General features: G+C 42.5%; 1 protein-coding gene across 2 annotated transcripts in view; it reads left to right on the top strand.

Moving 5' to 3' along the window:
* The window catches only part of LOC144764003 (uncharacterized), a 53,234-nt gene extending 34,537 nt beyond the window's left edge, over nucleotides 1-18,697 (top strand). For both annotated transcript variants that reach the window (XM_078650128.1, XM_078650127.1), the window contains one exon: nucleotides 18,184-18,697. In XM_078650128.1, coding sequence (XP_078506254.1) covers nucleotides 18,184-18,203 — 20 coding nt within the window. In that variant the 3' untranslated portion in view covers nucleotides 18,204-18,697. The remainder of the gene's footprint in view (nucleotides 1-18,183) is intronic.
* The last annotated feature ends 244 nt before the right edge of the window (nucleotides 18,698-18,941 follow it).

Here is an 18,941-nt window from a genome sequence, read left to right as displayed (position 1 = left end):
AGTGGTCTATCACAGTCTCCCCCTCACTAGTCACTTCATAACTAAGTGTTCTCACCCGGCTGCAATGTCTGCTCTTCGGCATGGACACCCTGAAGGGTAGCATGCTACCACAGCTGCACTAGCATCTTGTTCTTTATCCCAGCATGGTGCACAAATTACCCTACATGGTGCCCAAATCTGCTGCTGCAATCCATCCATGATGCCTCCCGCCACCTCCTGGCCAAGGAAGCGGTAGGAAGAAGGTAGAGCACTATGGAGGGAAACTCGGTCAGAGGAGCATGTGTTTGCAGGGGTAGGACAGAGGTATGACATTTATCCTCATCACAAGACATTTCATGCACAGTTGCAAATAGATGCTGCTGGAGTGTCAGTTCACTAGCAAGTCCAATGGCGCACACAATAATCTTCCCAGGCCTGGTATGTGGCACCAACATTGCAATTGATGTAAAACACAAAAGGCCTGTGGATCACTTGTGTTGCACACTTACCTTCTCACCTCCAGTATTCCAGATAATTGCAATGTGCATCTCTAAGTACCAAGTTTGGAGCCATGCTGGGCAGAGAAAAAAGAACTGTGGAGTAACCGGATGCAGTGGCTGCATGTGTTTGGTGGTATGTGAGACACTAGTGCGGGGACTGCTGTAGTATGATGTAAGCAGGTGCAAAGCAAGTGCCGGGACAGCTGAAGTACGATGTCAACACTGCAATGCTAGTGCACGGAATGCTGCAGTATGGTATAAGCAGGTGAAACGCTAGTGCAGATATTGCTCCAGTATGGCATCAGCTGGTGAGATGGTAGTGCAGGGAATGCTGCAGTGTGCTGTCAGCAGGTATGGCCCTATTGCAGGGAATGCTGCAGTATGATGTCAGTAGGTGCAATGCTAGTGTAGGGAACGCTGATGTACGGCATCAGCAGATGAGACACTAGTGCAAGGAATGCTGCAGTATGATGTCAGCAGATGCCATGCTAGTGCAGGAAATGCTGCAGTTTGGCTTCAGCAGGTGAAGCACTGGTTGAGACGCTAGTGTTGGAATGCAGGGGTATGATGTCAGCATGATGTCAGCATGCAAGATGAATCTTGCTAGTGCAGGGAATGCTGCAGTATGATGACAGCAGGTGTGACTCTACTTTAGGAAATGCTGCAGTATGATGTCAGCAAGTGCAATGCTAGTGCAGGGAATGCTGCAGTATGATATTATCAGGTACAATGTTAGTGCGGGGAATGCTGCAGTATGATATTATCAGGTACAATGTTAGTGCGGGGAATGCTGGTGTGATGCTAGTCAGTGATTTCTGTCAGCAGGTGTGCTGCTAGTGTAGGGGTGGCTGCAGTATGATGTCAGAAAGTGCGGACCTAGTGCAGGAAATACTGCAGTATGATGTCAGCAGGTGCAACACTAGTGCAGAGAAGGCTACAATATGATGTCAGCAAGTGCAATGGTAGTGCAGGAAATACTGCAGTATGATGTCAGCAGGTGCAGCACTAGTGCAGAGAAAGCTACAGTATGATGTCAGCAAGTGCAATGCTAGTGCAGTAAATACGGCAGTATGATGTCAGCAGGTGTTTTGGTGAAGGAAATGCTGCAGCATGATGTCAGGAAGTCCAACACTATTGAAGGGAATGCTGCAGTATGGTGTCAGCAGGTGTGATGCTAGTCACAGAATGCTGCAGTATGATGTCAGGAAGGCCAACACTATTGAAGGGAATGCTGCAGTATGGTGTCAGCAGGTGTGATGCTAGTCACAGAATGCTGCAGTATGATGTCAGCAGGTGCAAAGCTAGTGAGGGAATACTGCAGTGTGGTGTCAGCAGGTGAGATGATAGGGCAGGAAATGCTGCAGTATCTTGTTAGCAGTTGTGACACTATTGTGTTGAATACTGCCGTATGTTGTCAGCAAGTGAGAGACTAGTGCAGGGAATCATGTAGTATGGCATCATCAGGTGAGACACTAGTGCAGGAAATGCTGCAGTATGATGTCAGCAGGTGCAAAGCTAGTGATGGAATACTGCAGTGTGGTGTCAGCAGGTGCAAAGCTAGTGATGGAATACTGCAGTGTGGTGTCAGCAGGTGCAAAGCTAGTGATGGAATACTGCAGTGTGGTGTCAGCAGGTGCAAAGTTAGTCAGGGAATACTGCAGAATGCCATCAGCAGGTGAAAGCTAGTGCAGGGAATGCTGCAGTATGATGTATGCAGGTGACACACTAATTAGGAAGTGCTGCTGCAGTATGACATCAGCAGGTGAGACGCTCATAAGGGAATGATACAGTATGGCATCAGCAGGTGAGAAATGAGTGCAGGGAATGCAGCAATGTGGTGTCAACAGGAGAAATGAGATCGGAACTGTATGCACTGCCAATAATGTGGCCTCCCTGCGAAAGGCCTTTAAGAAATTCTCATGGGAGGCCAAGAGACTAAAAGACCAGAATGAGTGGCTAAAAATATTTGCCTTGTTAAAAGGCAACAATCAGTTCCAGTTTTGGAGTTACATGAACAAGCTCCGTTCCACGAACAAGACAAGAGGAAACGCGGTTCGTGAAGAAGATTGGGCCCTGCACGTAACTCAGCTATATCGCAATGACGCCTCGGACCATGTGGTGATTGAATTAAGAGACCATGTTGATTCCATCCAAATAGAAATTTATGAGCTGACCACTGTAGCCGAGGTCTCCAAATATCTGCGAGACATGAAGAATGACGGTACCCCAGGGCCCAACGGCCTTCCTGCTGGGGTATTCAAATGTGCCCTGGAAGAGTGGGCGGAATGTTTGACTCCCCTACATAACAACGTGTTTAAGTCATGTCAGCTACTGGACTCATGGTTAGGCTCGACTCGCTGCCCCATATTTAAGAAAGGAGACCCCACGCTACCGGCCAATTATCGACTTATCGCCCTACTAGATCTTGAGGCAAAGGCATACGCCCGGTGTCTTCTAAGGTCTCTTGAAAAATGGGTGGCAGAAAATAACATCATACCCTATTACCAAACAGGATTTCAGGCATCGGCCTCCACAATAGACAATATTACAACTCTAGCCATTCTGAGTCAACAAGCAGCACAAAAAAACCATTTCCCACTTTACTGCTACTTTATAGACTACAGTGCGGCCTTTGAGAAAGTGTCTCGTAACATCCTATGGAGGAAGCTGAACAAGTGGGGGATTCCGCAGTGCCTTCTAGGAGCACTAATCTCCCTGCATAAGAACACGTGGGTGCGAATTAAAACTGGCCCAAAGACAGTCTCTTCAAAAATTGCTATTGAAGATGGGCTAAAGCAAGGCTCCGTTCTTGCCCCCCCTCTTGTTCAATCTTTATACAGCTGACCTTGGAACATTTCTGGAGAACAGTAATCTTCTTCCGCTAAAATTGGGCCCTGCTAAAAGGACTCTGCACATATTACAATACGCTGATGACATTGTAATAATGGACCATGCAAAATCGGGTCTCCAAAGAGCCTTAAGAATGCTCCACACATACAATACCGTCAATACCGTCAATGCCCTCAAAATCAACCAGGAAAAGACCAAGGTACTGATATTTGGCGGATGCAAGAATAAGAAAAGTTTGAAGTGGAACATTGGGTCTGCCAGGATGAACACAACCCTAAAATATAATTACCTGGGAGTCTGGTTCAACGAGACGTCTAGACCAGCAGCTCATCTAGCCGCCTTGAAAAAAAGAGAGCAGGAGCAATTACATACTCCCTGAAACGATTGAACCTGTCGCTGAGCAGCCCCTCTGCAGAATCCCTTCTGAGGGTGATCAAAGCTACTCTACTTCCTGCCCTAACCTACGGGCATCAGGCCTTCCCCGGCGCATGCTCTGTCAGTCTTGACCTCGCTCAAATCTCCACCTTTAAAAAAATCTTCCATCTCCCAAGTTTCATCCAGCGGGCAAGACTACGTTTACAGCTGGGTGTACAAAGACAATCAATCTATTGTGAGGCAGACACCCTGAAATATTTTATAAGGACACTAAAAGCTGGAGATAATACCTTATAATCCCTGCTAAAAGAAACTCTTTCTAGTCCTGGTAACCCCTGGAACACTCAGAGTGTAAAGGCCATAACAGTGCTAGAGATTGACAACTTATCTCTTCTTTCAGACACCATTCCATACTTAGTCTGGAAAAAACTTATCAATAAGCAGGTCAAACTAATCGCCCATCGCATGGACCTTCAGGCTGTGAAAGCATCTACCATTTTCCTTCCCTTGAACAACTCGTACCTTTCCCGGGAAACCGCAATCTTATCTCCAGGAAAACTTAAATGCAGCGGCACGGAAGAACATAATGTTTATGCGACTTCTAGGCCTGCGTTCGATGGCCTTTAACAGATGGGCCCCAACAAGTGAGGGGGGGCTTGCAGACTGTGTAATTATCACTCTGAATCATGGCTGCATCTCTTGTGCTGCTGCCCCGCCCTGGCTGCCCCTATTAGGTCTCTCTTAAAACCTTTGTATTTAAAATGGGGCATCAGGACATGCTGTGCTTCACGTCCACAGACATTCAAGTACTTGCAAGGTCTGGAAAATTTGTGAGATCTTTGGACAATCTTTTTTTACCTTCTTTGGTTCCTGTGTTCCCACCCCCTCCCCCTCAAAAACTCATTACAGACTTTTTCTGTCCCCCGGTTTAGTATCCTTTGTCATAATTTATCTTTTATTTTAGGTCTAGCACAGTAATATGTTTACTTTGGCAACTATAAGACTGTTTCCTTACAAGTGTAATGGTCATTAAGGCTAGAGAGTTGTTTTTTAGCTTTGTCTTTTTTAATATGATAAACGTGTTAATGCTGACTTTTGTAGCAATGGTTTTAAGTAACTGTGCTAAAGTAATAAAAACTTCAAACTTCAAACAGGAGAAATGGTATTGCAGGGAATGCTGTAATATGACGTCAGTACATGAGATACCAGTGCAGGGAATGGTGTAGTATGATGTCAGCAAGTACGATGCTAGTGCAGTGAATGGTGCAGTATGATGTCAGCAAGTACAAGACTAGCATAGGTAATGATGCAGTAAGGCACCCACAGGTGAGACGCTAACGCAGGTAAAACTGAAATATGTTGTCAAAAGGTGCGACACTAGCGCCTGTGAAGGGAATGCTGTAATGTGGCCTCACTCTTGTTCTAGTGCAGGTATGCTGCAGTGTGTGTCAAGATCTGGAGCTCAGACTACACTAGTCTGGTATGTGGCAGGTGTGGCATAGAAATCTCCACCAGGGCTGACCCTCACCCAGGGTGTAGGTGTGAACAGAAATGCACAGAAATGTGCAATTCTGATGCTAGATTAAACAGAGCGGGGAGGAGCAGCAGCTTCTGTGTCCTTTTCTTACTTGTGCCTAATAGTAGGCACAGGGCTGGACTAGCATTTAGACGCACTCCAGAGCTACCAAAAGCTGCCAGCAGCCAGACTGAGAGGGCACTGAACATCATTTGCTGACCATGCATTAAAAGTGACCCTTGAAACCTGCAGAACCCCAGAGCCAAACATGTCTATGTGCAGGGGTGTTTGGCACATACCCAATGTGCAGCACATCAGATTGAATGGAGGAACAGCTAGGCAGACAAGTAGACACACAAAACATGACTTTATTGGGCCAGAGGAGCAGCAAAGTGTGTTGCTGTTGGGTGTGGCCTGGCAAATTAAGCTGAAAGGCCTACTGCTAAAAACAATGTCTGATGTGCCATAATGTTATGGCGCACCATTTCAGTTTCCTCCTTGTCAGCACCGGGGGTGGCATTGGCACCGCTGACAAACAAGCAACTCGCCCATTACTTCCTGGCATTCTTGCCAAATATTTCCAGACTGGGCTACTCCATGGCAGCAGCCAAGGTCATTTGTCTGGGATAAGTATTTTGCTAAAATGAGATTAGTGTTGTGAGGCCATCAAGAAATTATAAAATGCATTTGAGACAATGAGCATTGTCTCCAGAGCGAGGCCTCCTTTGCAGATGGTACAGAGACACTAAAAAAAATAAAAAACAGAAAGGTAAAGTGCGGGTGTCACAAAGTTAAAAGACAAATGGCGTGGAGCAGCACATTCAACACCCCACCCCCATGGGGCCATCAGTGCCACATAAGCCTTTGAGAGGACACTTTCCATGGAAATTTTGCTTCCTTCTGGGGTGCTCCTCTAATGTTTTGGAAATGTGTTGTGCAGGGCTGAATAGAGTCTTTGCTGCCATTTAAATATCTCTTGGAACTTGTGCTTTTGCTTAGAGGATTTGGGGTGTGGGGACCTCTACTGAGTGGTCCTGGAGCTGCAGTAGCAATTTAATAAAAACAATGACTCAATTACATATTTTTTGTATGATGCTCCGTGGGCAATATTGATAATTGATACGCAAAGTTTTACGTTGCCATATAAATTTTGACTGTTGGTACTGTCCCCTTAGGATTGCAAATGAGAAGTATAATGTTTTTTGCTTTTACTATTGTGGTGACACTGGCCAGTAAATGGGCCTTTCCTGTTGATACTGAAACCAGGACAAGGCCAATAGGCCTGCCTTATTTATGCATGCCCCCTTATAGTATGACAGTGTGCCTATTAGAGGTATAGTGATTTTAGAATTCAGGGTTCGCTTGGGGCGTAGAAATATTATGAGTGCCATCAAAGTTATTTTAATCTACCCAATTGTACCTCTCTGTAATTTATGGAGTAGTCTTTGTAATTTGTAATTGCTGGAGAAGTGTTTAGTTTTGTGTGTAATAACAGTGCTTCTTGATTTTTTGTTTTTTTTTAAAACACTGACTGGACAATGATTTATTTCGGATAATTAGCCACAGCACCTCCCCTGAGTTTGCCTTAGACTAATCAGAGAGATTCAAGTGCTACAATGGATGCAGTGCTTGGTTCCCAGTAAATAGAAACTTGTGGACCTACTACTTGGACTCACATTCTACCAAAGAACCCAGTTTTAAAGAGTAATTTACTGGTTATGTCTTCACATGAGCCACATGAGACTCTACCCCACTGTCACAGCAATGATTCCGTCTCAAAACATGCAGCTGTTCATAGTACCCACCAAATATGGACAACCTTTACAACCCAAAAACAACAGCCCAAATCCAGGCTACAGCACAGATCCATTAAACTCATTCAGAAGAGATGATCTGCCATCTTAGGACCAGGTGTGCAACAAAAAGCATGGGTCGAGTGACAGCCTCCTATTCAATGGATAAATGGGGGGTTGCCGACCACATCGAGACATCATGACCTGTGAAGAAGCATCATCCCTGATCTAGGCCCCAACACCCTTCCTCTGGACTACTGCCACCTCACCACATCATAAAGTGGCACCTGCCCATAAGTCACAGGAGAGTAGCACAGAGCCAACGGAAGAAGCAACACAATTGTTTTGGGAGGCAGCAAAGAGCCTTTCCACATACAACAATCCCCAAGCAAAAGCAATCTACCACTGATGCTTTGCCATATGGAAATATCTCTGCACTCTTTATGCAAGCCTCCGAAAGCATACCCTGAAGATGGATGACCCAATGCATCATACTGTATGTGGTGTCAAGTGGAAAAATGACAGCTCAACAGACTAAATGAGATGATGCTCCCAAAGGCAGTCTTTGCATATTCTGTTCATGACCAATTTGTTTTACTAACAGAAGATCAAGATAGAGTGCAATCATTTTGGCAAACATATTATAATCTGTGGTAACCATCATATGGGTCAATAATTGTTGCAAAATTGGGGACCACAATCATATTTAGGAATTAAACAAATTAGGGCAATTTTGAAAAGTACTTTGAGTTAGAATTTGAGAAATAACGAAGAGATACAAATGTTTAGGTAATATAAAGTTGGAAACATTTATCCAATTCAATGGTAAAACCATCTGGGCCCGAAGCTTTATCTTTTCAAATTAAACTAATGGTTCAGGCAAACCCATCTAAGAATATGTATTTTTCTGTGGCCTGAAATGAAAATCAGTGTAAAACGTGTTAATTAAAGAATCAAAATAATCGAAAATGGCATTAATCTGCAGAAGAGACACTTTTCTGAAGTGTAAATAGTTTATTAATCTCCAAATGGTTGGGATATTTCTAAGTCATTAAAATGAACTTAATATTGGCTGTATGGAGGCTTTTCATTTTTGTACGATCTTTCTCAATTGTCATATAATAAGCTAGTAGTTTTCATGTCTTGTCTTACCACCATAATATCTACCGCTGGCTTTAAGAAGAAATGAGGAGACATTTTCAGTAGAGCATCTTTTAAACTGGAATTTACCTTAAAATAAGTTTAAAGTATATGGTTTTTCGGAAGTACCCTAAATATGTTCAAGATGTTTGATGGTGGCTAGGTATCTTTCAGTTTTATTTCAGTAGTCTGAAATGAGTTGGTGAATCCCTTTAAGGCCTTTAAGTCTCTGGGGGCATATTATTAAGCACGGCATTAACATTATTGCCCCTTTAGCGGCAGAAAACTGCTGCTAAAGCGGCGATAATGGGCTTGATAATACGCCGTAGAGAATGTCCATCGAAGCCCATGTTCATACCAGAACGTATGGATAATGTTATCGCCTTTCTTGCTAATATGCCCCTAAGTAGGCCAGTATCTAGATGTTTGCTTGATTTTATTGAATTTATTATATCGCATAAGTGAGTTAAGAAAAGCAGTCTACTATTTTTTGTGAGTAAAACCATGGGTTGAAGCAAACTAGACATACATTTTATTATAGGTAATGAAAATATAGATGGTCTTCTGGTAGATTGTAAAAATTCATGAATGGAGATAAGAAGGCTATTCCCATGTCCATCTATAATTGGAGAAGAGAGTTTTAAGTCTCTAAGTGCCAAAAAGATGATTATGAATACAAGCTTGGTGATATCATTTAAAATCAAGAAAATGAGCCGCTCCATCTTATTTAGACAGCTCTACACTGGAAAATGAAACAGGGATTCTGTTTATTATTCTATAAGAAATGTATGAGCAGAGACTTATATTTCTTAATAAAAGAAATTGGAAAGTTTAGGGGTATCATGGCAAGAGTTTATAGGATAATTAAACCAACATCATCTTTATTGAATCCAGACAACCCCACCAAAAAGGGGTTCCAACTAAAACATAGGGGCCAGATGTCCAAAAATGAAGAATTGCTATTTCTAAATTGTGATTCTTACAAAATTACTGATTCCTAGAAGGTTGCATATTAACCTACTGCATGAACGTTAATGAGGTAGGTTGGTAGTTTGCAACAGGAATCAATAACCATCACAAGGATGGTGGGGTGCTGGGGTCAGCAGACCGCCATGTCTGTGATTGCTTTTGAGAAAATACATTTGAATTTTTGTTATGCATTGGGGATTCCTCAAAAGGAAAACAAAATATGAAACTGTGGGACCACTGCCTCTTCTTGAAAAATATTTTGTTTAACATTCTCCAAAGGGAAGGGTTTCTGTGGGGACCCCTTTGCCTTTGTGAATTGTAATCACTACCTTTCAGTAGTCGGAAAAAAAGATTGTTTCACAGCCATCGTTCAGTCAAAAAACATAAACGTATACCGTTGCAATTTGGTATTTGGAAGTGACGCCCTAAACATGCCCCTCCCCAATACCTAAAGCAAACCGAGATTGTGAATTGGTAATAAGTTATCATATCACAATTTGGCTTCTATACATTTCAAAATTTTTTTATGTGGTCACAAATAGGAGTTTCTGATCTCCCAAAGTTTTTCTACATGAAACTCTACATAATTGCATTTGTTAAATGATGCAGTGAAATTGAATGTTATCATAGCTTTAATGGAATTCATAAATCACAACCATAAATATATTATTTTAATAGGACTCCTAGAAAATCCTGAGTTGTTTAATATGTGCTTAAATCAAAATGTATTTAAGAGTAGAACTTCAAATTTCTCACTGTTTAGTCTTCTTTTCATCAGAGATGAATTGCATGATGAACTCTCCAGAAGCTGCTTAAAAGGAGTCAAGGAAAATGTAAAACAAGTACCAGGTCAAATTAAAAAAAATCTTCAGTAAAAATATGAAATGGTTGCATGAAAGATTTGTCAAATAAAAGTCTAATTCTACGAGTACTGGAGCATGGTATGATATTACTATAGGCTCAATCTCAGAATTAATTTATTATTTTGTCAGTGCATTACGCAGAAAATTGTAATCTACCCTGGACGCGGAACAATGAAATGGAGAATAATATGGATATGTTATCTTTTTCATTATATAATTCTTGAAAGCCTTAGTAAAGGTGTGTTGGGCAAGGGCAATGGCTTTAGAGAATTGGTTTTGCAAGGATTTTAGAATACATTTAACTATATCAATCAATCAACCATTTGTAGAGCGCGCTACATACCCGTGAGGGTCTCAAGGTGCTGGAGAGGGGAGGGGGGCCTCTACTGATCGAACAGACAGGTCTTGAGAAGTCTCCTGAAGGTCAGCAGGTCTTGGGTCTGTCGTAGGCTCAGTAGGAGGGTATTCCAGGTCTTGGCGGCAAGGTGGGAGAAGGATCTCCCGCCAGTGGTTGTTCTTCGGATGCGCGGGACGGTGGCGAGTGCGAGTGCGGCGGAGCGGAGCTGGCGGTTAGGGATGTAGAAGGAAAGTTGTCTGTTGAGGTAGGCTGGGCCGGTCTCATGGAGTGCCTTGTGTGCGTGGATGAGGAGCTTGAAGGATATCCTCTTGTTGACGGGCAGCCAGTGCAGGTTTCTCAGGTGGGGGTGATGTGGCCGTGGTGTGGGACATCAAGGATCAGTCGTGCCGAGGCTTTTTGGATGCATTGCAGTTGTTTGATGAGCTTGGTCGGGGCTCCTGCGTAGAGGGCGTTTCCGTAGTCGAGTCTGCTGCTGACGAGGGCCTGGGTGACTGTTCTTCTTTTATCTGTTGAGATCCACCTGTAGATCTTGCGGAGCATGCAGAAGGTGTTGAAGCAGGAGGAGGAGACGGCGTTGACTTGCTTAGTCATGGAGAGCGTTGAGTCGAGGATGATTCCCAGGTTGCGTGCGTGGTCGGTGGATGTCAGGGCTGCACCCAGTGCCGTCAGACACCAGGAGTCGTCCCAGGCTGATGGGTTGGAGCCGAGGATAAGGACCTCCATTTTGTACGAGTTCAGCTTCAGTCGGCTGATCTTCATCCAGTCGGCGACGGCCTTCAATCCTTCGTGGAGGTTGGCTTTGGCAGTAATGGGGTCCTTGGTGAGGGAGAGGATCAGTTGAGTGTCATCGGCTTAGGAGATTAGGTTGGGGTTGTGCTGTCAGGCGATGTATGCGAGCGGAGACATGTAAATGTTGAACAGTGTTGGGCTGAGGGAGGATCCCTGGGGTATGCCGCAGATGATCTCGGAGGCTTTGGATCGGAAATGGGGGAGGCGGACGCTCTGGGTTCTGCCGGAGAGGAAGGAGGTGGTCCATTCCAGGGCTTTGCCTTGGATCCCTATGGCATGGAGGCGTGCGCGTAATGTGCGGTGGCAGACGGTGTCGAAGGCGGCGGAGAGGTCCAGGAGGAAGAGGTCTGCAGTCTCACCTTTGTCCAGCATGGTCCTGATGTCGTCAGTGGCGGCGATGAGGGCGGTTTCGGTGCTGTGGTTGCTGCGGAACCCTGACTGGGAAGGGTCCAGGATTCTGTTTTCTTCGAGGTATCGGGTTAGCTGTCTGTTGACGATCTTCTCGATGACCTTGGCCGGGAACGGGAGCAGAGAGATGGGCCGGAAGTTCTTGAGGTCTCTAGGGTCTGCCTTGGGTTTTTTAAGTAAGGCATTGATCTCGGCGTGTTTCCAGCTCTCTGGGAAGGTTGTAGTCTTGAGGGAGAGATTGATGACGTTGCCCAGGTGGGGTGCGATAGAGCTGCTGGCTTTGTTGAAGATGTGCTGCGGGAATCGGTCTGACGGGGAGCCGGAGTGGACTGTGCTCATGGTATTGATGGTGTCATTGATGCTCACGCTGGCCCAGGCTAGCAGGGGGTCGTGGTCAATGTTGTGCGGAGAGTCTCTTGTGTTGCTGTCTGTTGGGGCTGTCTGGGTGATGAAGCTGTTGTGGATGTCTGCTATCTTGCGGTGGAAAAAAGTGGTGAGGGAGTCGCACAGGGCTTGCGACGGCGGGATGTCGTTGGTGTTGGAGTTGGAGCTGGGGTTGGTGAGTCCTATCAAGGTATGGATCAAGTATTTGATTATTATCTGTACCAAAATTGTTTTATCTTCAGCATACTTCATTAACTTAGAAGTAAAAGATTCAAAAAAAGCCCATGAAGTTCAAAAATTTAAACAGGAATTGTATCAATAATTTTTTAACAAATAACCATTTTTGTTTACTGTAATGTTCTTTAGAAACTACAACAACATTCTTTTGTTTAGAACAGAGAATATGAACACCATTTTTCTTCTTATGAACATGTGAAAAGAAGACTTTCTCAACTCACTTCTATCGAAGTTCCTTGGATTAATATTCACTTAAATGAATTTCTTGCAGCAGAGAAATACCAATTTTTAAGCTTATATCTTGCATAATTCGCTGTCTTTTAATAGGAGATATATGTCTCTTAATACTCCAGAAGACTATTTTAAGTATCACACCGATAAAACATAAAACATCAAGATCAAAAAAGATATTAAGCATTATATGAGATAACTTGTGAGGTAAAGGAAAAGGATGCGGATGCTATTGTAAAATCATCAACAAAAGGGAGGAATTGTAAGGAGAAGAAAGGGAGTGTAGTGTATTTATCTAGGGACCTGTATCGATACTCCTATTTCTGACCCTTGCCCAGTTATAAATCACTAATATCCATACAACGGCACAGAAACCCGTTTCATAAATTAGTCATAGCGCATGCTGTCACATTAAGCAAGCACTATTCCTCCAGCCCCCTAGAAAGCACACCGAGTTCTTAAACAAATCCATGCCTCGAGCAACCTGGGAAATCCCCGCCTGCCATGTTTTGATTTAGTCCAAGAACTCCTGTAAAGCACTGCAAGAACGCTCAGTTCTTAGTGACATCCTTATTGACGTCTTATGTCCATCCTTACGTCAAAACCAGCACCTCTCAGGTATAAATATACCAACGCTGTCCTAAGCAGAGACACGGTGGTGGTGAATCTGGAGCAGCCACTACTTGCCGAGAGCCCAGCTGATGAGAGCCCACGGACGCTGCCCCTGCCTTTTGACGCGCTGAGAGAGACGCTGTCTTTTCTCCTGCCGAGAAATCCAGCTTCCGGCGCTTCCAGCTTGCCCTTGCGGGAGAACTGGGATATCGAGTTCTGAGAGAGAGATACCAGCCCTCCTGCCTTCAAATCCCCAGGTACTGAACTGACTAAACCCTTACAGAGAATTCTTGAGTCAGATTCTTGGCAAACCAAACTTAACTTAAACTGCTACTTACTTACTCCTTCCCATGTATTAGGCTTAGGTCAGGTACACCGGGGTAGGCGTAGTTAGAAGCACCAGTTGAGTACGATTAGTCAATGTATAAATGTATGTATATCTTTTATCCATTTTAAAGTATCATATGGCTAAGAAACCATATCAATGCTTTTACAGTATTATTTCATGATCCTGCTTTTACTGTATGCACTTTACTTAACTATAAGTATTGCAATTGTAGCGATTCATTTCTCTTGTATGAGAAAAGAGACTGATCAATAAATAACACCTTTTATTGAAAACGCCCATCTCTCCTTTTCTCTGCAATCTGGTGAAACTAAGTATGCACGTATTGACTGAGTAAAATAGCTGTCTTTTGTTTTCACACGACTCTAGCGATATACTCTTGATCAGGGAGAGCAAAGTTGTCATGTTCTATGGTTGTCAGAAACTAAATCCCTTCTTGTCTATTCAGGGAGGTTAAAATCCTCCTCGCCTATTCGAGAAAGTTTCTAGTGAACTCTGAGCTAGCTGGCACACAAAACTTAAGTCTAATATCGTCAGTAGAAGACCTAGTTAACCTCTGTCCTACGTCTATACTATTGAAGATATTATTCCAATGCGCAGAGCCTATTGGAAATATAGGAACTACGCTACAGGAGAATAGGGATAAAAGCATAAAACATTAAAAGGAAAAAGGCAAACATGCCTATAATGAATGCAAATCTTGGGTGGCGATGGTACAGCATCACTCAGGGAGATCCATTGAGAGGTAACAAGAAACATAGGGTATTAAGGAAATGTAGAAGCTGATACAAAAGATACCTGAAAAGGAAAATTCATTAGCTCAAGAAATGGTTGAGAAAGAATCAATTGAACTAATTTCACAACTGAGCAATGTGAAGCACAATTAAAGGAAACATAAATACACTAGAGTAGGATAAAAACATGAGAAAAAAGTTATTTATTTAGCGTCTCCTGCGCAGTTAGCTAAACATTGCTTTCATTTCATAGGATCTGTGTAGGTTGTTGTTTTATTCGTATATGTAACATTAAATAAGCATGGATGTAATAGTCCAAGATTATTTTGTAAAAAATTCATAAAATATTCCTTTTATTGCTATGCTATAGATCTTCCTAATAAGACATATTTCTTCTTGCATAGCGTCACGCATAAAGTCAAGTCCTGTATGTTAATCACTCTTTGATCTACTTCAGATACCCTAAGTGAGATTTATGAATGCAGATTTCACTATATATGTGACAGAGATTTGCAGTAGTAAACCCAAAAATGCCTCCCAGCAATCCAGGAGGGCATAGATTTTGACAACCTGGTGTCAGCAACTTCTTTTTTTTCCTTCCAAGATAAAACAGAGGCAGCTTTTCACAATTGTGAACAATGCCTTAGAGCTGTCGCAACTTGGATGGATACAATTTGTTTAAAACCTAATTCCAACAAAACGGAAGCTCTGGGTTTTAGCCAAAATATACTCTGCCATCTTCCCTTTTGTGGCCTGCAGAACGTGGTCCTACTCTTAAGCCTACCTCATCTGTGAGAAATGTGGGCATTATATTTGACTCCACCCTAACCTTGATGGTGCAAATTAAATATATGTCATCTGTCTGTTTTTTGAAGATGAAAACTATAAAGAAGTTTCATGATCTGGTTCTTTAAGAAATAGGGAAACAATAGTTTGTTCTTTAATCATGTTCCATTTGGTGCTTATTGGTCTTTCTGCATATTTTATTTGCGGAGTTCAGCTAATTCAAAACACAACATCACAACTAATCAGGCGAGTGCTGAGGGGCCATCAAATCTTTTCACCACATTTCAGATATCTGCACCAGCTTGCAGTGGAACAGCGTAAAATTTTAAAGCTCCGATGTTGGCTTGAAGAGATTACCATGGTGAAGCCTTGTGTTATCTGTTGAATAGACTGACTCCAAATACTCAAAAGAGGGCAATTCAATCCAATAACAACCGCTTTCTGCAGATGCTAAAATGTCTGAAGTCTCCTTGTGGTAGAATCTCCTTTAATGTATGCACATCAAAGCTTTGAAGTTATGGAAAGTTTTGTCTCTGTCAGCCTTCAAAAGATAACTTAAAACTTGGGTATTTGACTCCATTTAGTTTTCCGCTACTTTGGCCTGTCTATACTTTCTGGTAGCATACCAGAATGCTTCCTTTGAAATTGCTTCGCACTTTCACAACAGTAATTGACTGATAGATGGAGGTATTTCCAACCATAAACAAAAATTTGCATCTCAGAATTAAGCCCGGGTGGAGCTGGCATAGTTGCTCTGTGCAGAGGTCCACGGAGTTGGGCAGAAACTCAGTGGAACTCTGCTCTGTGCCTCTACCCTCCCCTAATACATATAAATATATTTTTAAATAAATAAGATTTAAAAAAATAAACTTACCTTTATATGAGGTGTTTCCGGGCGGCTCTCCTGCTCCTTGCTGCGGTCTATGCAAACCCCTATGTCATACGTACATAATGGTAGGACTGCTCGTGCTTACGCAGTCCTACCACAATGTGCGTATGACGTATGGGTATGCAGAGACCTTGGTAAAGAGGAGGAGGAGGGCATCCCAGAGACGCTCCATATAAAAGTAAGTGTATTTTTGTAAATCGTATTTATTTTATTTTTTTAAATATTTATATGGGGGTTGAGATGGGAAGCTAAAGGCGGGGCACGGGGCTCAGAACTCTGCTCTGTTGCGGAGTAGGAGTTTTTCCTAAACTCTGCATTCCCCGCAGAATGTGCAGTCTGCAAAGATCTGCAAGCTCCGAATACCTTTGTGACCCAATATGTTCTTTATCAGTGTGTAGGATTAAAAGTGGTAAAGGTAATAATGTTGGAAATGTACAATGTGTATAATTAAGTGGTCTAGTTTTGTTGAAACGAGCAATGAGAGAACTCCATAATACCCAAGGCTTTCATTGGCATCTGAATGGAAGTGTTTATAAACAGGGGAATCTCCCTTAATAAGCTCTTTAATAAAAAAAAATGTCCGTCACATTTCTGTTTCCATGTTGACACTGATGTTGAACCCGATAATCTTTTGCATATTTAAGAAAATGACATATTGCCTGATTTAGAGGTTGGTGGAAAGGTTACTCCATCACAAACCTGACGGATATCCTTTCCAGCTCGTTGTCTCTCTGAGCCAGCAGGGCCAGTCACCAAGCAACCTGCATTCTTGCCTTCAAGACATTTCCCACTGGATGGACAGTTCACACCTCAAACTGAACAGTGACAAACCAGAGATTCTCATACTGGGCCACCAATCTTTCTCACTACCCACTACTCTGTGGCCGCCCTGCATGGGACCCGTACCTACCCCTTAAAAGGACATCAAGAGCCTGGGAATCTGGCTTGACTATGAACTATCGTTCAACACACAAGCCAGGAAGACCGCGGGCGCCTGCTAGGGCATCTTCCGGACTACCCGCAAAATCCTGCCCCTCCTTCCCCCAGACTCCATGAAACTCCTTATCCAGGGTCTTCTACTGTCCAGATTGGATTATGGTAATGCCCTTTACCTGGAGGGCCCCAAGAAAGTCATCGCTAAGCTGCAGGTCGTCCAAAACTCTGCAGCCAGACTTTTAACCTGCACAAACAATAGGAGCTCAGCAAAACCTGCTTTGAAAGCTCTCCATTGGCTCTGCATTCAGGAGAGAGTACACTTTAAGACCCTATGCACAACCCACAAAATCCTCCACGGCAAGGGACCCCCCATCCTTAGCTACATGATCGGACCCCACACTTTCATTAGAAATCTGCGGTCCGCCCACCTCCACCTAGCCGCTATACCCAGAATCAAGAGGGCTTACACAGGAGGCCTTCTCTTCTCCTATAACGCCCCCAAGCTGTGGAACTCCCTCCCCCTGTCCCTGCGTGCTGACCCAACCACCCCACCTTTCGCAAACTTCTGAAAACTTGGCTGTTCCCATAATTCTTCTCCCCACTACCGCCAGCACACTCACGAACGCTGGGACGCTCCCGGGCAGCCATGCACTTTATAAATCCCTCTTTCATTTCATTTCATTTCATTTCCTTCTTAGCACCAGTGCAGTATATCTAGGGCTACATGTTAAATGGTGTTTATGTGTTTAAAATGTTCATTTATATTTAGCCATTTTTATTTTATGTCCATCTTATTAACAGGTATACGTATTTATTATGTGTTTTCTGAACAAATGAAATCATAAAGAATATTTGTCCCATTTATTTATTAAATGTGCACTCACATTTGATGCCTGCCAGGTTTTAGCACATTATACAGTCAAATATATTTAAACAAAATGCACACATGCAATTATTTGCATAATAGCACACATGCAGTGATTTTAGAAAATCGAATTCCTGTTTTTTAACTCCCCATGCTGTGTATTGGTCTGAAATTTATGAAACACAGCGTCACTCAAAAGAATACACATTTTCTGGATTTTCCTATGGGTTTCTGTCTGAATTTATCTCTAAAAATTAGTAAAAAAAGGAAAACCGGTAGCCTTAATTATATCCTGTTGCACTTGTTATAAGGTGCATGGGATATCCTTATGTTTATAGTGGAGTACCCGTCCACCAATCTCTAAATCAGAGGCTTGATGAATATTTGTATTTTATTTTTCTTATGTTAAGAGTTTACATAGTTTGAGACAAACTTTAAGTAAACCTACACAAATAACCAATTCTTGAATGTTGTTTTCAAGACGCCTGCCACAATTTGTCCATTGATACTAACCTATAACAACCTGTAGTGTATGTAGAGTTTTACTTTGACATTCTCAGTTGTGTTGTAAGTAAAGATATCATGGTTTATGTCTCATTCACTGTATTCTTTTTTATTTCAAGATTTCCCCACACCGGCATGAATCCAGTCTCAAATGAAGAATACTCCCTATTCCCGGCACCAAAGGGATTGTGGACACTTGCATCCTACACCTTCACCACTATGACAAGAGAGTCAACATTCTTAGTTTATAAAAATGTCTACATAGGGTTATAAAACTGGCACTGCTTACCACACCACTTGCACTGCTTCATAGCTTGATTCTCTGAATGGATAATGTTTTATTACTATCAAATATTATCAATTGGCTCACATATCAAACATATATGATATACCTTCAAGGATAATTGCTTCATGTTATGCAATCGTGAACATGTGTTGAAATTTTATCAAAATCAGTACAAATGTTTTTCTAAATTGTTGTTCTTTGCCATCAGAACGGGTGATTTTTTTAGTAAATTCCTGATCTAGTACATTGTCTCCTTTTCCTATGACTGTATTACTTATGTACACGCTATGCCTTATGAAGGTTTTCACGCTGTAAAAGAGAGGATGAATAAAGTCGTGCAAATGTTACAGTTTTATTGTCTGGTATTCATGAGAACCATTATACTTTACACAATTACACTTTGATTCACATTAAAGTAATTTATTATATAAAATATTATTTTTCATACACAGTGTAACCCATCATTTATAACCACCTCTGATCCTTAGTAGTCAAGTATTGTTTTCTTTGCAAAGCGTATGCTGTGTAGACTAGCAGGCTTTGCAAGGGAAAACCATTAAATGCAAAGTTATGAAGTGCCCAAATCTCCAC

Source organism: Lissotriton helveticus, chromosome 6 (genome assembly GCF_964261635.1).
Source record: "Lissotriton helveticus chromosome 6, aLisHel1.1, whole genome shotgun sequence".
NCBI lineage: Eukaryota > Metazoa > Chordata > Amphibia > Caudata > Salamandridae > Lissotriton > Lissotriton helveticus.
This window is presented reverse-complemented; position numbering and strand designations above follow the sequence as displayed.